The sequence below is a fragment of the Danio aesculapii genome, chromosome 23 (genome assembly GCF_903798145.1).
Source record: "Danio aesculapii chromosome 23, fDanAes4.1, whole genome shotgun sequence".
NCBI lineage: Eukaryota > Metazoa > Chordata > Actinopteri > Cypriniformes > Danionidae > Danio > Danio aesculapii.
Window position 1 is genome coordinate 2404198 of NC_079457.1, and position 22500 is coordinate 2426697.

General features: G+C 40.1%; 1 protein-coding gene across 2 annotated transcripts in view; it reads right to left on the reverse strand.

The window, feature by feature from the left end:
- dlg4b (discs, large homolog 4b (Drosophila)) overlaps positions 1-22500 on the reverse strand; it is an 83866-nt gene that overhangs the window by 26193 nt on the left and 35173 nt on the right. For both annotated transcript variants that reach the window (XM_056449184.1, XM_056449185.1), the window contains 13 exons: positions 18430-18480; positions 18208-18332; positions 17670-17839; positions 15776-15912; positions 13147-13294; positions 11845-11956; positions 8981-9137; positions 7716-7818; positions 7436-7547; positions 7177-7353; positions 6258-6313; positions 4230-4277; positions 2557-2658 (listed from right to left, as the gene is read on the reverse strand). In XM_056449184.1, coding sequence (XP_056305159.1) covers positions 2557-2658; positions 4230-4277; positions 6258-6313; positions 7177-7353; positions 7436-7547; positions 7716-7818; positions 8981-9137; positions 11845-11956; positions 13147-13294; positions 15776-15912; positions 17670-17839; positions 18208-18332; positions 18430-18480 — 1498 coding nt within the window. The remainder of the gene's footprint in view (positions 1-2556; positions 2659-4229; positions 4278-6257; positions 6314-7176; positions 7354-7435; positions 7548-7715; positions 7819-8980; positions 9138-11844; positions 11957-13146; positions 13295-15775; positions 15913-17669; positions 17840-18207; positions 18333-18429; positions 18481-22500) is intronic.

Consider the following 22500-nt stretch of genomic DNA (forward strand, 5'->3'; position numbering starts at 1 on the left):
TGGACGGAGTATCCGTGACGTCACCCATAGGTTTCTGAAGAGCGCAAAAAAAGCTACAAGTAGGTGCGGCCAACCATCGCCATTTTGTTCGCGCGTCATCGCACCCACGGCGGGATACCAAACAAGGGCAAAGAGGCGGAGAGTGGGCGGAGCTACAGACACCTGCTGGCACTTTGCTTAGACCAGGCAGACAGACTTTACTTTGGGAGAAACGCTTGATACTTTATTACCTGCGACTCGTTTGTGTTCTGACCACATGTGCTTGGCTGTACACTATATCAATAAAGTGTTTAGACATTCAAAAACACTGTAGTAATACATTGAGCCACTAAACATTGTTTTTATGACGTTTTTATACAGGAGGAAAACGCGAATTACTTCCAAACACTTCAGATATAGTGTGTGTTAGTAAATGCAAGACTATTGATGAAATCCAGCATAACACTGTATGATAACGCTTCAGATGACTGATCTAGAGCCTACAGCTAATCAATCTGTCACATTCTGGAGTGCTTTTCAGCTCTAAAGAAAAATATTAATGATAAATAATCTTAAATAAAACAAATACATTTATAGAGATGGTATACAAGTATATAACTTTACTCACATGGGAAAAGGAGGCCACGTGAACGGTTCGTGAGCACAAATAAATGCACACAGCATCCCATATCATCTGATAATTGTAGGAAATAAGTCCAAAAGGCAGCTGACTGTGTAAAGCCACATAAAACAACACAAAAATACGATGAATATGCCGAGATCAGTGGCTAATCTGCCGGAATCAGCTGAGGTGAAGTGACGGCGACCAGCGAGACCTAGCTGTCACTCAAGTGGCCACGCCCTTAATTATGCAAACTTAATATAACCTAAAATAAAGGAAATGGATGAGTTATAAAAAAATTCACCCCCCTCACATTTGTCATGGAGGGTAATAATAGCTATATGAACCAAAATCGTTCTTTGTACCAGGCTGTAAACACCTTTTTTTCTGTTGTAAAGTTGGCCATTCTAACAGAGGGCTCAATTGCACTTTGCTCTATTATGGAGCCAGGACTAGCGGAATTTTGATGAATTGCAGTTTCAGTTACTTCCGTATTGGCCTCCCGAGGGAGAGCGGGAGGTTGCCGCTTGGTGACGCCCCAAATATTGGTTTGCCACAATTGAGGGCATTATTAATAATATAGATAATATAGAGGGCGCTAAGAGAGCACAGTGCGTTATTCAGCATTTTCTGGACTGCTCGCGATAGCCCAGTAACATGGAGAGCTGATCACACGCACATTTTGGTCTTGTGTTTATTCCACCATTTCACAGGTTAGTTGACTGTTATAAGTGTCAAATGGTATTGATATGGAAAGAATACATGTTTGTGCATATTAAGTCTTAGGAAAAGATTTGTTTTTGTTTACGTTTGCATGTTTAATGAGGGTTTAAAATCGCGATGTTTACCCGCGATTTAAGGGGATTTATATCTACTGAAATAGTTTAATGAAGGTGCATATGCTTTTATAGACATGTATTTCAGTTCTGATAATGTTTAGTTTGCTTTAAAAGTGCATGTGAGTGATCTAAATGGGTCAAATATTCAGAGAATGTCAAATTTGAATGCATTTTTTGGTACAGTAAAAGCCAATTAAGTTCATGTGAGTCATGTGACACTGAATAGCGTGTGAATATGCAGATGTACTACACAGCTATTGGCTGATGAATATATTTGTCAAAGAAATGCTGGTTATTTACAAGAAGGAGGCTGGAACAGTCGATATGGATATACTGTAAACGCTATAGCAATTTATTTTAGGTATTGCAAGTCTTGCCATTTGGATTTGTTTGATGTGAACATTTTGAGAAAAATAAAGATAGCCCAGTAACATGGAGAGCTGATCACATGCACATTTTGGTCTTGTGTTTATTCCACCATTTCACAGATTGCTGGGATCGCTAAACTGTCAGCTGATACAGGAGTCCTGGACCCGCTACATATGTAATCTGTTCGCAGCTTTTGTCAAGCTGTTTTACTATAGTTTATGACAGAAAGGTTCTCATTTGTCCATCTTCTTATTATTACTATTTTCTATTTTCTTTGATTTTTGTATAATAAATTATTCTCTTTTTGGCAGTATTTTGGTTGATGCATGGTTTTCTTCTTCTCCCATAGTACACAAAACAGTATGTTACTTACTTCAGCCCCTAGTCTAACATCAAGAAGTCGAAACACCGAGCATACTGACAAGAGGCGTTTCAAAGATGGCCGAGTGAAATGACTCCGCTTAAAGGGACTTTGCTCTAATTTAATATAATTTATTGTTTTGAAGATGAACATGTTGACCGAAAACCTGCAAGTGTTATAAAAGATTGAGCTGATCTGAGACCTGCATGAAGTGTTTTGTTAGTTTAATGCATTTTAAATGTGAAATGAGCTCCTGTTCCCTAATTGAAAGATGCTTAGGAAAATTATGTGAAGAATTTGGCACCAAAAAATAAATGAATATGTCTTAGCGTTGGAAAAAAAAATCAGACACTACTCAAGGGTCAGAGGTCAAAGGTCAGTCTTACGGGGCACACAGGAGCCAAACTTGTCCGGGAACTCGGAGAGGAGGTCATCGTTGACACGGTCCTTGCTGGGTCCGAGGATTATGACGGGACGCGCGTAGTGCACTGCAGGACAGGAAATGACATCGCAGTCAGCAGGACACAATCAACACTGTGCAGTTTAACAGACCGGTTTTATACTGTACACACTACATTAAAGGCACTAAAACCGTAGCTCTGTTGTTTAAAGAGGACCAACTATGCCTCTTTTTACTAGATGTAAATTAATCTCTTAAGTTTCAGCTCAAAATAGCACACAGATAATGTTCTCTAACTCTCTGAAACTGACCCTTTCAGGCTGTGATCCTAATTGTGATGTTTTTGGTGACTGTCGCTTTAAATGCAAATGAGATTGAGCTCTTTTCAGAAGAGGGCGGAGCTACAATTGCCTGTGCGTCAGCATAGTGGCAGATTCAAACACAAGACTAACCTCCTATGCTAATGAGGGAGAGATGGTCACTAGTGGGCGGGGCTTTCCCCCTCTAATGACACGTGCAAAGGGAGAATGTCAATCAGAGTGTTTCTGCAGACTGTTTTGATCAAGTCTGATTATAAACAATACAATTAATACATGTTGACCATTAGAGACTGGAGATATTCACACACTGCTGACACACAATTTTTGCATGATAGCTCCACTTTAAAGCTCTTTAAAGAGTGTAATTAAGATGTATAAATCTCAAAAAAGACACATAATGATTAAAATCCACTTTAGACAACAGTCATTGGGGATTATAAGCACTCAATGACGGTGTGAGGTGGATTAGGAGCAAAAACAGTAATAACCTCAGTGTTTACTTAATATTAATTGTCTGTTGTGACTCAACTATGACTAAAGATACATAGACAAACTTCATTTGCTGAATTGTAGGTACATTTCTAGCATTTTCCATTCATTTTGCTTAAATTAAAATGATGCAAATGTATAATTTACAGTAAACTGGAGCCATTACTATGGCAATATAATGTGAAATAATTAAATAAGGAGCATTTAATTCTGTCACTAATTCAATTCAGAGTTCACACTTAGGTATTGCTTCATGCTATTAGCAGGTTTGGATGCTGTCCTGTGAGAGAACCCTGAGCTCGGAGATAGACCCAGGGCTCCCGTCTAGTCAATAAGCATTTAAGAGTGTCCGAGATCAGGTAAGACTCAAGAGCTCCCCCGATAAAAGAAGAAAAAGGAGGAAATGGGGTGGAAGGGGGGATTCTTCCAAAACGAAGATAAGGTAGTAGGGCAAAATCAGTCTATTTATAGTAGGCTTCTGGGTGGATTATTGATGATTATGAATGACAGCCCAGCCGTGATCAATCAAATCACATGCTCCTTTTGAAGAGTTGACATTTTCCATCATTTTGCGCTTTAGCTAAAAATGCTAACCTCAAAGCAGACTCCACACGATGCGTCTGAAACTCAATTGAATGTATTTTCATCATATTATTGTATTCACAGTATCAGAGTTGACATAATTAATCCTCTATTGGTGAATCATGAACATTTAGCACAAATTAATAACAGAAAAATCATGACATGCCTCGATGCCACCTAGGGGTGTTTCCCGCCACAGGAAGTGACATCACTTGCAGCAAGTCACATGCTTTTATAATGACATGCACTGTTTATTACACACACTCACCTTCGCTCTGCGTCACCGTCTCGTAGCTCACGATGTAATCGCTGCGTCCTGAAACACACACAATCAACATGATTTTGTGGAAGCCATATATTCTGTTCTCTCAGCCCAAAGTTACCACTAATGCCTAGTTCACACTACATGAGTTGAGCCGGATTTGCAAGTTAACGAGCTGGCCTACAGATCGGGCTGTGATGGGGGAAAATCTGCAGGTGATCAGTAGTCTTTATTGGCCCGTTTCCACTGACTGATACAGTACCAGTACCTTTATCAGGCTTGCGTTTCCACTATCAAGGGTACCCTTCTGGTGGGCGTTGTGTATGACAGAAAGTTTCAGTCGCATCATTCTCGCTCAAGGAAATGTCTACAGTAAAGCTGTACAGGTCACTCACATATCATATGAGAAGCTCTGTAAACAGATGCTTTACACACATAAACACTTGTGTATAAATGTTCATCACTAACCATTTCTATCAACATGATTTGATTTTAACATTATGTCATTGATCCTCAACATTTCATTGGCTGTGGTTTGGGTGTGGGAAAGAGCTGTTGTCATATCATGTAGTGTGTGGCACCCTCTTGTGCATCAAGTTTTTAACACCGCGCACTGGTCAACACTTGACAATTTTACTGCAGGCCAGGGGGACTAGGGTGCTAGATGACAAGCTGACAAAACATTGCTGCAACTCACATGACTGGTGATGCACTCGCAGGATTCTGAAGATGTTTTTAACTAGGGGAGCCTGGAAGGAGTCAACGCATCGCGCCTCCATTGGAAATAACAAGCTTGCACGAAGAAAAGATGCGATATGTGAACGACCGCCATCATTTCTGATGCTGGATTCACCTGATTTGTTGACAAATGGGTTGTGGATCTACTCCTTGGCAGTTTGGGGTCTTTCACTGGGCCTTTTCCCCTTAGCAAAGAAACTTTACAAAGACGTCTGTTTCTTACTTATTTTGCTGCTTGTGGGCCGAGTGATCGAGAAGCGAGAGAATACTCTCATTTTTCAAAATAAAAGCTTATTCAGACTCAGATAGTAAATAAAACGGAAATAATTAATGATTTCTTGTGCGGCCCGGTACCAAATGATCCACGGACTAATACCGGTCCGCGACCCGGGGGTTGAGGACCACTGATTCCCGTAGTGTCACGTACTGTGAACACCACAGCGATTTAAAGACACAAAATCCACTGGCTCACTCATTCTGGTCATGCCATAAAATTTTTTTTTTTTCATTTTTAATTTTATATCTGAAGTCTACGGGATAAGTCTGTCACCAGATCCAAAATTGGGCATTTTCGGAGACACCTCAGAAATAGGAGATAAATATATATCACAGGCAGTATCTTTGTGTATGATATTAGCAAAGAAAATAATTTTACAAAATTGGAAGTCAGATTATGTGCCTGTTTTCGAACTTTGGGTTAGAAGCTTAAGTTTCGTGTTGCCCATAGAGGAAATGCGATATGGGATGACAAACAAACTAAACACATTTTTAAAAATCTGGAGCCCAATTATGTTCTACATCAGTAATGCTGACTTGTAACTCTTTATAAGTGAGATTGGTCTGGAGTAAGTCGAATTGTGGAGCCTATGCATTTCTCTGTAAATTATTTTTGTTTCCTATTTAATTCTATTTATTTCCTTATGCTTTCTGGATGATGTTGTATTATATTGTGTCTGACTATTTGTGTATTTTGAAATGGCCTTTGTAACCCCCCCTTATTTATTATTATTATTATTTTTTTTATTTATTTTTTTATGTTGTTTTTTGTTCTGTTTATGTTGATGATTATTTCTTATGCTAAAAACAATAAAAAGATTATATAAAAAAAAAAGACACAAAATCAAGTCATGTAGTCTGAACAGAACGGCCATCTGCTGATGTTTAAAGTCATGCAGTGTAAACTAGGCTTTAACCCAACCTCACAGAAAACCTGAATAAAATAACTGATCAATTGGTTTCATTAAATATTGACTGCACCTCAATATAAAAATACAACAACTATACTCTGCCACTCACCGCTGACGGGCTCTCGGCCTCGAGTCTTCAGACGAGACCATTCCTTCCGTTCCACCCTACACACACACACACACACACACACACGCGCGCGCACACGCACACACACACACACGCACGCATGCACGCACGCGCGCACGCGCACACACACACACAAACACACACACACACACACACACACACTTTTTAAACATCTACCTAAAATATGTTTTTGTCAAATGCTGTATGATATTGTTGCACGTTTATTTCAGAGTACAGAACCTGCAGAGCTCATTATATTCATGACCATTCCAAATATGGTCAATATAGAGCATCTGATTGTAGATATACAGATGAAGCCAGAATTATTAGCCACCTAGTATATTATATTCTCCAACTTCTGTTTAACGGAGAGCAGATTTCTTCAGCACATTTCTAATCCTAATAGTTTAATAACTCATCTCTAATAACTGATTTATTTTCTCTTTGTCATGATGACAGTAAATAATATTAGACTAGATATTCTTCAAGACACTTCTATACAGCTTAAAGTGACATTTAAAGGCTTAACTAGGTTAATTAGGGTAAAGTTAGGGTAATTAGACAAGTCATTGTATAACAGTGGTTTGTTCTGGAGACAATCCAAAACTAATATTGCTTAAGGGGGCTAATAATATTGACCTTAAAATGGGTTTAAAACAATTAAAAACTGTTTTTATTCTAGCTGAAATAAAACAAATAAGACTTTCTCCAGAAGAAAAAATATTATCAGACATACTGTGAACATTTCCTGAATCTGTTTAACATCATTTGGGAAATATTTATTTTACAGGAGGGCGAATAACTGTGATTTCAACTGTATATTTTCAACTGTATACTTACTTTAACTTCCCTAAGCCACATACCTACTATGTAGATGTCCAACACACACACACGTACGTACCTCCTCTTGCTGGGAATGTACCCGGTCTCCTCCAGTTCTCCGTGTGGAGCCAGTTTTCCGGCCTGCCACCATTCCTCATCACTGCAGTCAAAGACCTGCAGAACATCCCCGAACCTGAAGCTCACCGCCTGCGACAGAAAACCACCGTCTGCCGTCTTATCATAGTCAAACAGAGCCCTGCAGACACACACACAGAGAGTTGTCAGTGAACGCACGAGTCTTTAAAATCTTCAAAATATGTGTGTGTGTGAAAATATACCTGATGAAGAAGCTTCTCTTTCCGCTTCGTAATGAAGCCGCTGCAGAAACTAAACTGTTGTTCATCAGCTGCTCCCGCAGGTCATGGATCTTGGCCTCGAACCTGCTGTATTCTGAACACACACACACATGCACACACACACAGTGTCAGTAGCTATGTTTTACGTAATGTTACAGTTTTGTGCATGAATCTCATTTGTATCTTTGGATGGAAACACAGCTGTTGTCTCAGATCGGTGTGTGTGTGTGTGTGTGTGTGTGTGTGTATGTGTGTGGGTCACCTTCAGGTCTGTACTGTGTGATGATGGTGACCGTCTGTCCTGCGTTCTTCAGCGCCGCTGCGGCCTGCTCATGAGTGGCGTGACGCAGATCCACACCGTTCACCTGCAACCACACAACATTACAGCACTGCTGGAGGAACTGTGTGTGTGTGTGTGTGCATGTTTGAGTGTGTATATGTTTGCGTATGCATTTATGTGTGTGTGCGTGTGTGTGTGAGTGTGTGTGCGCATGTATATATGTGTGTTTTTGTGTGCATGCATGTATATGTGTGTTAGTTCATGTGTCCGTGTATGTGTGTATATGTGTGTGTGTGTGTGTGTGTGCATGCATGCATGTGTCCGTGTATGTGTGTATATGTTTGTGTGTGTGTGTGCATGCATGTGTGTGTTTGCATGTGTCCGTGTATATACGTGTGTATATGTTTGTGTGTGTGTGTGTGTTTGCATGTGTCCGTGTATGTGTGTCTATGTGTGTGTGTGTGCATGCATATATGTGTATGTATGCATGTGTGTGTGCATGCATGTATATGTGTGTGCATGTGTGCGTGTTTGAGTGTCTATATGTGTGAGTTTGTGTGTGTGTGTGCATGCATATGTGTGTGTGTTTGCATGTGTCTGTATGTGCATGTTTGACTGTTTATGTGTGTGTTTGTATGTGTGTATATGTGTGAGTTTGTATGTGTGTGCTTGCATGAATATGTGTGTATGTGCATTTGTGTGAGTGTGTGTGTGTGTGCATGCATATATGTGTGTGTGTTTGCATGTGTCTGCGTATGTGTTTGCATGCTTGACTGCATATGTGTGTGTTTGTGTGTGTGTGCATGCATGTATATGTGTGTGTGGGTTTGTGTGTGTGCGTGTGCATCCATGTATGTGTGTGCATGTTTGAGTGTGTGTATGTGTGTGTGTGCATGCATGCATGCATGTGTGTGTGTGTGCGCGTGCATTTATGTGTGTGTGTTTGCATGTGTCTGTGTATGTGTGTGCCCTTTGAGTGTGTGTGTGCATGTTTGAGTGTGTGTTCGTATGTGTTTGTATATGTGTACGTGCATGCATATGTGTGTGCATGTTTGAGTGTGTGTGTGTGTGTGTGCGCATGTGTCCGTGTGCATGTTTGAGTGTGTGTTCGCATGTGTGTGCATGCATGCAGATGTGTGTGTGCGTGCATGTATGCATGTCTTTGCATGTGTCCGTGTATGTGTGTGCATGTTTGAGTGTGTATGCGCATGCATGTATATGTGTGTGTAAGTGTGTGTGTGTCGTACACTCAGGATCTGGTCTCCTTTCCTCAGCTCTCCGCTCAGATCAGCAGCTCCTCCAGCCAGTATGAAGGAGATGAAGATTCCCTCTCCGTCTTCTCCACCTACGATATTAAAGCCCAGACCTGTAGAGCCTCTGTGGATCACCACACGCCGTGGCTCCCTGAAACACACACACACACACACAATTTTAACTTACACATGTTTAAAGAGGAATAGGAAGAAGCATATGCTTAATATTATTAAATAAATAGATATTAAAAATTGAGGACAAACTTTCAGGTGGCTTGAGAAAGCCTGTTGGAAGCAGTTTATTTAGTTTGAATAAGTATCAAGTTGGCTAAAATAATGTTTAAGATCGCTGCAGTAAACAATGTAACCACCTTAAAGACTGAAGCAAGCCAATACAAAGCATGATTCCAACATTCATTAACATGTTGTTAGCATGATTCTAGTATGAATTAGCATGAAACTAGCATGACTCTAGCATGAATTACCATTTAAGCACATTTCTGTCAATGATTAGCATGTGGTTAACATTATTCCAACATGAATTCCCATGTTGTTAGCATGTTTCTAGCATGAATTAGCATGAATCTACCACAAATTAGCATGTTGCTACCAAGTTACCATGTTTCTAGCATGAATTAGCAAGTTGTTAGGATGTTTCTAGTGTGAATTAACATGTTGTTAGCATGATTCTAGAAGGAATTAACAGTTAACTAGCATTACTCTAGCATGAATTAGCATGTTGTTAGCATGCTTCTAACATGAATTTGCATGTTTTTAACATGTTTCTAACATGAATTAGCATGTTGTCAGCATGAATCTAGCATGAATTAACATGTTATAATTCTTGCACAAATTTAACATGCTGTTTATAGCATGTTTCGATCATAAATTAACATGTTGTTAGCATGATTCTAGTATGAATTAGCATGTAACTAGCATGACTCTAGTACGAATTAGCATTTAAGCACATTTCTAACAATGATTAGCATGTGGTTAACATTATTCCAACATGAATTACCCAACACAATCTCACGGCAATTCGTAACTTTTTGATTTAGTGGCTAATTCGTATGAATTCGTTCGATCTAATTCATACGATTTAGTACGATTTGCTCATCCCCCAATGACGGTTGGGTTTAGGGGTGGGGTTAGGTGCCACGCCTCCTTTTTAAAATTGTACAATTTCGTACGAATGAACTCGTACAAATTCGTACGAATTAGCCACTAAACTGGCAAAAATGTAAAATACTTACGTTTTCTCGTGAGATCAGGCTGGAAGAATTACTATTTGTTAACATGAATCTAGCATGAATTAACATGTTGTTATAAATCCAGCACAAATTTAACATGTTGTTGGTATGATTCTAGTATGAATTAGCATGTTCTTAACATGATTCCAACATAAATTAGCAAATTTCTAGCATGTTTCTAACATAAATTAACATGTTGTTAGCATGATTCGTGTATTTATTAGCATATAACTAGCATGATTATAACAAGGATTAACATGTTGTTAGCATGATTCTAGCATGAATTAGCATGTTGTTAGCATGTTTCTAGTACAAATTAGCATGTTCTTAACATAATTCCAACATAAATTAGCATGTTTCTAGCATGTTTCTAACATAAATTATCAATAGCACGATTCGAGTATGAATTAGCATATAACTACCATGATTAAAACATGAATTTACATGTTGTTAGCGTGAATCTAGTATGAATTAGCATGTTGTTAGCAAAATTCCAGAACAAATTAGCATGTTGTTATCATGTGTCTAGTATGAATTAGCGTGTTCCTAATATGATTCCAACATGAATTAGCATGTTTCTAGTATGTTTCTAACATAAATTATCATGTCGTTAGCACAATTCGAGTATGAATTAGCATACAACTAGCATGGTTATGGCATGTATTTACATGTTGTTAGCATGAATCTAGCATGAATCAGCATGTTGTTAGCATAAATCTAGCACAAATTAGCATGTTGTTAGCATGTTTCTAGTATGACTTAGCATGTTCCTAACAAGATTCCAATATGAATTAGCATGTTTCTAGCTTCTTTCTAACACAAATTAGCATGTTGTTAGCATGATTCGAGTATGAATTAGCATATAACATGATTATAACATAAATTTACATGTTGTTAACATGAACCTAGCATGAATTAGCATAATTCTAGCAAAAATTAGCAAATTTCTAGTATGAATTAACAAGCTCTTAACATGATTCCAACATGAATTAGCATGTTTCTAACATAAATTAACATGTTGTTAGCAAGATTCGAGTATGAATTAGCATATAACTAGCATGATTAAAACATGAATTTACATGTTAACATTAATCTAGTATGAATTAGCATGTTGTTAACAAAATTCCAGAACACATTAACATGTTGCTAACATGATTAGAGTATGAAGTAGCATATAACTAGCATGATTATAGCATGAATCAACATGTTAACATGTTTCTAGTAGGAATTAGCATGTTGTTAGCATGAATTAGCATGTTGTTAGCACAAATTAGGATGTGCTATCATAACTTGCATGTTACTAGCATATTTCTAAATTAGCATGTCAGTAGCATGTTGGAATTATTAGCATGTGTTAGAACAGATGTCTACGGGACTGTTGCTAGGGTGTTGTAAGTGGTTGTTAGGCGTGGTTAGTAAGTTTAAAGGTCATCAGTGATTGGCTGCTGGTTAGACTGAGTTGAATCATACTGAATAATATTAATGAATGAATGCCTGTAGACAGCAGCATGTTTGTATGCATTGTTAATGATATGAGCTCATTTGCATATCTACATAATGTGTGTGTGCGTGTGTGTGTGCGTGTGTGTGTGCGTGTGTGTGTGTGACCTGGAAATGTCGTCGTCCAGAAACAGGCCTTTAGGGATGGGGGAGTAACGGCGCGGAGACGAGGGACTGAGGGCTTGTGGGTAATCAGACATGTCCATATGAGGAGAGTATGCTGAAAACACACACACACACACACACACACACACACACACACACACGATCACAATATTTTCTGTGTTAGCATCATGTATGTGTGTGTGTTTGTGTGCAAGTCTGTGTGTGCTGTTTGAATCTGTGTGCATCATCAATGGAAGTGTGTGTCTATTGGTGTGTGTGTGTGAGCGTGTGATTATCAGTGTTAGTATATGTGTGTATATCAGTGTGTGTGTGTGTGTGTGTGTGTGTGTGTGTGTGCGCGTGTGTGTGTGTGTGTGTATGTATGTGTGTGTGAGAGAGATTATGAGTGGAAGTGTGTGTTTTAGTGTGTGTGTATCAGTGTGTGTGTATCAGTGTGTGTGTGTGTGTGAGAGATTATTAGTGGAAGTGTGTGTATTAGTGTGTGTATCAGTGTGTGTTTGTGTGTATCAGTGTGTGTGTGTGATTATGAGTGGAAGTGCGTGTATTAGTGTGTGTGTATCAGTGTGTGTGTATGTGTTTGTGTATCAGTCTGTGTGTATCAGTGTGTGTGTGTATCTGTGTGTGTGCGTGTGTGTGTGTGTGTGTGTGCGTGTGATTATCGGTGGGAGTGTGTGTGTTTCAGTGTATGCATGTGTGTTAGTGTATAAATGTGTGTGTGTGTATCAGTGTATGCATGTGTGTTAGTGTATAAATGTGTGTGTGTGTGTATCAGTGTATGTGTGTATTAGTGTGTGATTATCAGTGGGAGTGTGTGTGTGTGTGTGATTATCAGTGGGAGTGTGTGTGTGTGATTATCAATGGGAGTGTGTTTGTTTCAGTGTATGTATGTTTGTGCATGTATTAGTGTGTGTGAGTGGGTGTATATATCTGTGTGTGTATCAGTGTATGTGTATGTGTGTATATACTGTATATGTGCGAGTGAGTGTATATATGTGTGTGTGTATATCAGTGCGAGTATGTGTGTGTATCAGTGTGTGTCTGTTTGTATCAGTGTGAGTGGGTGTTAATGTGCATCAGTGAAAGTGTGTGTGTTTGTGTGTGTGTGTATCAGTGCAAGTGGGTGTATATATGCGTGTGTGTGTGTGTGTGTCAGTGCGAAAGTGTGTGTGTATCAGTGTAAGTGGGTTTATATATCTGTGTGTGTGTGTATATCAGTGCGAGTGTGTGATTATTAGTGGGAGTGTGTGTGGGTATCAGTGTGTGTGTGTGTGTGTGTGTGCTCACAGCTGGTGATGTCAGGAGGGTTGTAGGCGTCCTGATGATGATGCTGATGGAGTGTTTTGGCGACTCTCAGAAACACCACGTCTCCAGTGTTCTTCAGCGCCGCTACAGCGTCTTCATGCATCACCTCCTCCAGATACATGTTATTCACCTGCACAACACAACACACTCAGACATGCGCTTTCTTTTGGGCTTAGTCCCTTTATTAAACAGGGGTCACCACAGCGGAATGAACCGCCAACTTATCCAGCATATGTTTTCAGTGGATGCCCTTCCAGTCACAACCCAACATTGGGAAACACCCATACACTCTCATTCACACACACAATCATACACTACGGCCAATTTAGTTCATCAACTCCCCTATAGCGCATGTGTTTGGACTGTGGGGGAAACCGGAGCTCCCAGAGGAAACACACACCAACACGAGGAGAACATGCAAACTCCACACAGAAATGACCCAGCCAGTGCTCGAACCAGCGACCTTCTTGCTGTGAGGCCACAGTGCTACCCACTGAGCCACCATGAAGCCCACAAAACATTCAGATAATCATAATAATAATATATTAACAGTGTTAGGGAGGTTACTTTGGAAATGTACTAGATTACTGATAAAAATGACCCTATTTAATATGTAATAAGTAGTGTACCATTTCAATTACATTATAAAAGTAAAGTAACTGATTACATCGGATTACTTTTAAGTTTCTAATGAATGTTTTCAGCTAAATCCATTTTAAGCATTTATCCCGAGCAGGAGTGACCTTACAGTAGCTCTGTTTACTGTAAGAATCTCACAATCTTTCATCATATGAATTAAGATTATATTAATTTAATGTTTACATTTACATTTAGTCATTTAGCAGAGGCTTTTATCCAAAGCGACTTACAAATGAGGACAAGGAAGCAATTTACACAACTATAAGAGCAGCAGTGAACAAGTGCTATAGACAAGTTTCAGGTGTTCAACAGATTCAGGAAATGTTCACAGTATGTCTGATAATATTTTTTCTTCTGGAGAAAGTCTTATTTGTTTTATTTCGGATAGAATAAAAGCAGTTTTAATTTTTTAAACACCATTTTAAGGTCAATATTAATAACCCCTTTGCTAATAATTCTGACTTCAACTGCATATATATGTATATATATATAAATAGACCTCCTCTCACTCAGTCATCATCAAGGAAGTTTTTCGTGTTAGCCTAATTGGATGGCGACATCACCGACCGGAGCAAGAGGTGGCAGTAACACACCAAAACGTTTGTTGTCGCCCACCGAAAAACAGGAAGAAGAAGAAATCGCCATTCTCGCCATCATATTGATTTACTTATATTGGCTAGACACCAGCCTCACAGCTCTGTGAATGTCGGTGCCGTCACTTAATGATCCGTGATCGGTAAATGTAGCTTGTGTGGACGCTTCGCTCCTGTGAAAAGCTATTTGATTTATAAAGTAGCGACGCTAGCGCCACGCTACTGAGAAATGTAGTTATAGCAGAGCTTTAAGCTTTAATACATGGCCTTAGCAGAAGGCATGGTGCATATCAAAAACAGGCAAAGCAACAGATTAATATTATTCAGCATCTCCCAGATTTTAAAGAAGATATTTAGATGTAACCCCACTTGTAATCTTTAACATTTTCAGAAGTAATTGTAATTTAGGTACATGTAACGCCGTTGTGTAATTTAATTACAAACTAAAAGTAACAGTAATTCCTTACAGTTACGGATATAAAATGTGTATTACTGTTACTTTTATTTTGTAATTAAATTAAATAACACCGTAACATGTAACTAGTTACTCCCCAACACTGTATATAAACCCTCATATAATAATCAAACATGACAGACGTTTACTGTTAGCATGAGCTCAGGTCTAGAAACAAACGCCTCCTGTAAATAACGCAGTAAACTAACTAACTACAAATAGCTCGATGATTTGCAAAAGGTCACAACGCATCCTTTACCTCCTCACGTGTTGCAGCGCAGCTGATATATATACTTGGTGCACATGTGCATCTTCCATTGCTTGTAAACAAACACCTGAGATCGGTTGGCCATCTTGGCGAGTACCGATCGAGTCATTAAATGTGATTATCGGCCGATATCGATCACCGGAGCATCTCTAGTAAAGATTAATGAATTGTATTGTTTATAATCAGACTTGATCAGTTTCTGCAGAAACACTTTGATTGACATTCTCCCATTTGTACGTGTCATCAGAGGGGGAAAGCCCCGCCCACTAGTGACCATCTCTCCCTCATTAGCATAGAACATGAGGCTTGTTTTTTAATCTGCCACTATGCTGACACACAAGCATTTGTAGCTCCGCCCTCTTCTGAAAAGAGCTCAATCTCATTTGCATTTAAAGCGACAGTCACCAAAACGCCACAATTAGGATCACAGCCTGAAAGGGTCAGATTCAGAGAGATAGAGAACATTATCTGTGTGATATCTTGAGCTCAAACTTCACACACACTCTAGACACATCAGAGATGCATTTTACATCTTGTTGAAAGGGGTAAATAGGTCTCCTTTAAGCATTCAGATGCAATCTTGTGACACAATGCAATGCTCTTTAAACATGTTTTAGTTAGCAGTGTCCATGTCAGTTTGTTTGCATGCAGACTCACAGCGAGGATCTTGTCTCCGATCTGCAGCCGTCCGTCTTTATGTGCAGCTCCGCCCTCGATGATCTTGGTGACGTAGATGCTGTTGTCTCCGGGCACGTGCTGGTTCCCCACACCACCCGCAATACTGAAGCCTAGACCTGCACACAGCAGCCAATCAGAACAGCACAATACTGTACATCAGCTCCGCCCATAGTGCATCGGGAAAGTATTGATAGCGCTTCTTTTATCCAACATTTGTTTATGTCACAGCCTTATTCCAAAATTAATTAAATTGATTGTTTTCCTCAACATTCTACACACAATCATCTATAATCACAATGTGAACAAAGAGTTTTTGAAATTGTTGCACATTTATTAACAATAAAAATCTGTAAAATCACATGTCCATCAGTATTCACAGCCTTTGCTCAATACTTTGTTGATGCACCTTTGGCAGCGATTACAGCCTCAAGTCTTTTTGAATATGACGCCACAAGCTTGGCACACCTGTCTTTGGGGATTTTTGCCCTTTCCTCTTTGCAGGACCTCTCAAGCTCTATAAGGTTGGATGGGAAGCGACGGTGTACAGCCATTTTCAGATCTCTCCAGAGATGTTCAACAGGATTTAGGTCTGGGCTCTGGCTGGGCCACTCAACGACATTCACCGAGTTGTTGTGAAGCCACTCCATTGATATTTTGGCGGTGTGCTTTGGGTCATTGTCCTGCTGGAAGATGAACCGTCGCCCCAGTCTGAGGTCAAGAGCACTCTGAAGCAGGTCTTCATTCAGGATGTCTCTGTACATCGCTGCATTCATCTTTCCCTCTATCCTGACTAGTCTTCCAGTTCCTGCTGCTGAAAAACATCCCCACAGCATGATGCTGCCATCACCATGCTTCACTGTAGGGATGCTATTAGCCTGGTGATGAGCGCTGCCTGGTTTTCTCCAAATGTAACGCCTGGCGTTCACTCCAAAGAGTTCAATATTCATCTCATCAGACCAGAGAGTTTAGTTTCTGGTGGTCTGAGAGTCCTTCAGATACCTTTTGGCAAACTCCAGGCGGGGAGCGGCTTCTGTCTGGCCACTCTACTATACAGGCCTGATTGGTGGATTGCTGCACAGATGGTTGTCCTTCTGTAAGGTTCTCCTCTCTCTACAGAAGAACGCTGGAGCTCAGACAGAGTGACCATAAGGTTATTGATTACCTCCCTGACTAAGGCCCTTCTCCCCTGATCACTCAGCTTAGATGGCCGGCCAGCTCTAGGAAGAGTCCTGGTGGTTAAACATCTTCCACTTACGGATGATGGAGGCCGCTGTGCTCATTGGAACTTTCAGAGCAGCAGAAATGTTCGTAACCTTCCCCAGCTGTGTGCCTCGAGACAATCCTGTCTCAGAGGTCTACAGACAATTCCTTTGTCTTCATTCTTGGTTTGTGCTTTGACATGCACTGTCAACCCTGGGCCCTTATATAGACAGGTGTACGCCTTTTCAAATCATGTCCAATCAACTGAATTGACCACAGGTGAACTCAAATGAAGCTGCTGAAACATCTCAAGAATGATCAGTGGAAACAGAATGTAGCTGAGCTCAATTTAGAGCTTCACGCCAAAAACTGTGAATACTGATGCACATCTGATTTATCAGCTTATTTATTGTTAATAAATTTGCAACAATTTCAAAAACTCTTTTTTCACATTGTCATTATGGGTGATTGTGTGTAGAATGTTGACGAAATAAATCAATTTAATTCATTTTGGAATAAGGCTGTGACATAAACAAATGTGGAAAAAGTGAAGCGCTGTGAATACTTTCTGGATGCAAGATAAACAAACAAACAAACAAACAAACAAACACACACACACACACACACAAACACACACACACACACACACACACACACACACACTCGCACACACCTTTAGGGCCTTTGATGAGCTTGAGCTCAGTGATTTTCTCTGCTGATGGTTTGTGGCGCAGCACGTACAGCCGGACGATCGGTCCTGCTTCCTTCAGCGCCTCCACCGCAAAGCTGTGTGTGACTTCACGCACATCCACATCATTGACGAACAGAATGCTGTCGTTCACTCTGAAACAAAACATACAAAACTATCATGAGCATTGACTTCATTTCCACCGCTTCACTAATGACATTCACACCAACAATCCTAACTACAGATTTAACAATAATTATATTTTATGTGTCCACACTGATAAATCATAACAATGCTGATCTCTAGCTTATGCTTTTGTTTCTGCATTTCCCCTTGTAACCAGCAGGTGTCCCCAGTGTGTGTTTCTAGCGCATCTGACTAGTGAATCCAGCTCATGTAATCTATTTACGTTTGCATGTATGCTTGTGTACTTGTGAGTTGTGAGTACTTGTGCATATGTCTATGTGTATTTGTACAGTTAGTGTGTGTGTAAATTAGAGTATGTGTGTGTGTGTGTGTGTACCTCAGTCGTCCATCCTGTGCCGCAGCTCCTCCTGGTATGATTTTAGTGATGAAGATACTGGGATCGTCTCCTATATGAGGATTATCAGTCCCTCCAGCGATACTGAAACCTAGACCAGAGTTTCCCTACACACACACACACACACACACACACACACACGATGTTCAAAAAGAAGCGCTGTGATATGATGCATTTGAGCTAGGAGGTAAAGAAGTGTCAAACCCTCTCCAGCGTGATCTCCTCATATTCAACATCTCCGTCCATCCCGTTCATCTGAGAGAGAGAGAGAGAGAGAGAGAGAGAGAGAGAGAGAGAGAGAGAGAGTCAACCACCTGGACTGAGAAAACCTCCTCCGTCATCTTTATTCAGATCATGTTTAATCAGTGATGGACTGTCAGTATCTGAGTTTCCATCCACCTTTTTTTATGTGCAGTTTTAAATGTTGCATAAAAAACACTTAAAGGTGCTGCGTGTGACTCTTCTAAAGCAGGGGTTCCCAAACTTTTCAGCCCGCGACCCCCAAAATAACAATGCCAGTGACTCGCGACCCCCGATATCCTCTGAGGTGGCTATAAATACAGAAATCTTGCATGCAATGGCGCACACACACCAATAGACCCAAGTCTATTCTTCGTTAAATTTTTTTAAATGTATGTCAGTGCTGTAAATATGCCAGAAAGTTTAACCTGGTATTATAATATCTGCTGCATCTGACGCTATTGCTGTGTCTTTAATATAATGTAATTACCTCAGGGCTCGCAATCCAATAGAACTAGTAACTATAAGCTACTATAGTAACTATATAGTAAATAGTAACTATAAACAACTTTTTTTTCAGTAGGTTATGGATAAAATATGGTAATACTTATGGTTTAATAAAAATAAATAGATTTTTGGAAATAACCAGGCGACCCCGCTTCATTGTCCAGCGACCCCTCGGGGGGTCCCGACCCCCACTTTGAGAACCACTGTTCTAAAGCATAAAAACACCATCATACGTTTGCAGATATTCAGAAACATGCTCAGTGAACAGTCTTGTTTATCTGAGACACAATGCTGAAGTCAGATATTCTGCTTTGAAAATGTGCGTCACATGCCGGAACGGCTGTCTTTGTCCCTTTAACCCGCCCAATGCAGGTTTAGCCAGTTATATTTCAGCGTATTTCAGTCAGCAACCGAAATGCGACCTCCGGTGGACAGTAGCAGACTCCGAAATGAGATGCAGATTCAGAGTTCCACATGAGGTTATTAATTCAATTCACTGGAGCATCCGGAGGAAACCCACACCAACATGAGGAGAACATGCAAAGTCCACACAGAAATGACCCAGCCAGTGCTCGAACCAGCGACCTTCTTGCTGTGAGGCCACAGTGCTGCCCACTGAGCCACCATGAAGCCCACAAAACATTCAGATAATCATAATAATAATATATTAACAGTGTTAGGGAGGTTACTTTGGAAATGTACTAGATTACTGATAAAAACGACCCTATTTTAAATGTAATAAGTAGTTACCTTTTCGAAGAAATGCCAACTGACCCAGCCGAGACTCAAATTAGCAAACTTCTTGCTGTGAGACACAGTGCTAACCACTGAGCCGCCGTGCTGCCCAGTTTAGGATATCAGCAAGATGCAAATAAATTCTACGTGTATTTAAATGAGTTGAATGAGATTACAGGTCAGGGATGTCAAACTCCGTTCCTGGAGGGCCACAGCTCTGCACAGTTTAGTTCCAACCCTGCTCCAACACACTTACCTGTAGGTTTCAAACAAGCCTGAAGGACTCAATTAGCTTGATCAGGTGTGTTTAATTAGGGTTGGAACTAAACTGTGCAGAGCTGCGGTGCTCCAGGAATTGAGTTTGACATCCCTGCTCTAGATGTATTACAGTATGGAAAACCATAGAGCAGGAGTGACCAACCCTGCTCCTGGAGATGTACCGTCCACCAGATTTCAGTTGCAACCCATATAAAACACACCTGCCTCTAATTATTTAGTGCTGTTCAGGTTCTGATTAATAGGTTCAGGTGCGCTTGATCAGGGTTGGAGCTGAACTCAGTAGGATGGTAGATCTCCAGGACCAGGGTTGGGCTCCCCTGCCCTAGAGCATGCATAGAAAGAGCTTCTGGGTCTCCTGGGTACAAAATACAAAGACGATCAGTGTAAATCAGATGACATTAATTAATTAATAGGCAGTACGGCTGAAAAGGTCAACAAGAGGTCAACAAGACCTTGATACACTGCATCATCATTAAAACATGACTGGCTAATTACTGAAAATAATGATCTTAATAAATAATGGTGACACGGCGGCTCAGTGGTTAGCACTGTCGCCTCACAGCAAGAAGGTTGCTGGTTCAAGTCTGGCTCAGTTGTCATTTCTGTGTGGAGTTTGCATGTTCTCCTCGTGTCGGCGTGGGTTTCCTCTGGGAGCACCGGTTTCCCCACAGTCCAAACACATGTGCTATAGGGGAGTTGATAAACTAAATTGGCCGTAGTGTATGAGTGTGTATGGATGTTTCCCAATGATGGGTTGCAGCTGGAAGGGCATCCGCTGCCTAAAACATATGCTGGATAAGTTGGTGGTTCATTCCGCTGTGGCGACCCATGATTACAGTTTTTAACAGACACTAGGACACATTTCTCAATACTTAAGTCACTTTTGCAAAACTCTTGACACAGTGAGCACAGCAGAAGTCTATGTGGGCTAAACTGAGCATTAATTCTTATTGTTTTGGCACAAATTCAATGACTACATCTCTCAAATTTGATCAATTCTATTCTCACTCAGACACAACAGCTGCCAAATATCTGTGTACGTACAGGATATTTTGCACGTGCTTACTGTTTTCAAACCTGTTAAACTTCTGTTCAACACAATAACATCATGCAGAACTGAATAAGACGGCACAATTCAACAGCAATATTTCACTGAAACATATTTCACATCTAAAAGTGCTGCTTAACCAGCCAGATCAGCATTACTATTGAGTCTGTATCAGTGGATAGTGTGGACAAACTCTTGTATTTTAGAATTACTTTAAAATAAAATAAAGGACATAAAATATTGAGGAATTCAGCATCGTCTGATTCATTCCAGTAACACATACTGCACTTATAAACAGAGATGTGTGCTTGTTATACACAAGAAAACACTGTAATGCTGCATGTTGTTAGTATGTTTAGCTCATTGTTTTGTGGGTGTCAAAGTGTGTTTGTAGACTGTCCACCTTCGCTAGTGTTCTGGAAGAATGACTTTATTTGAGAGCTGAATCAAGTGTTTTGGTAGTTGTAGTGCATTCTGAATGTGAAATGAACTGCTTTACCAAGCTGAGAGTCGGTGAGGAGAATTGTGTGAAGAGTTCTGCAAAAGTGACCTAAGTATTGAGAAACGTGTCCTAGCGTCTGTAAAACACTGGAATAAAGGGACTAAGCTGAAAAGAAAATGAATGAATTTCAGGAGGAGCCACTCAACATGTCCTGCCCCTGTACCAGAGGAAACATAAATATATGGGGCATATATACAGTAGCTCATACAGTTGATATTCTGATATACAGTTGAAGTCAGAATTAATAGCCCCCCTGTTGATTTTTTTCCCCCAATTTCTGTTTAACGGAGAGCAGATTTCTTCAACACATTTCTAATCATAATAGTGTTAATAACTCATCTCTAATAACTGATTTATTTTCTCTTTGTCATGATGACAGTAAATAATATTAGACTAGATATTCTTCAAGACACTTCTATACAGCTTAAAGTGACATTTAAAGGCTTAACTAGGGTAATTAGGGTAAAGTTAGGGTAATTGTATAACAGTGGTTTATTCTGGAGACAATCCAAAACTAATATTGCTGAAGGGGGCTAATAATATTGACCTTAAAATGGCTTTAAAACTATTAAAAACTGCTTTTATTCTAGCTGAAATAAAACAAATAAGACTTTCTTCAGAAGAAAAAATATTATCAGACATACTGTGAAAATTTCCTGAATCTGTTCAACATCATCTGGGAAACAATTGAGAAAGACAAATTCACAGGGGGGTGAATAATTCTGACTCTGCATTAAACTCTGATTAATGCAGACGAGGTGCAAGTTATCAATAATATTGACCTTAAAATGGCTTTAAAAAATGGGATGGAAGTGTAGAGCGAGGGGTGCCGTAGGCTCTTGATAATGTCTCTCGGGGCCCCCTAAATGTGTGGGCCCTTAGAATCGTCCTAACTTTCCCCCTCCCTAGCGGCGCCCATGCCCAGCCCTGTCAGCACATTGAATAAGACTGTGCATTCCAACAC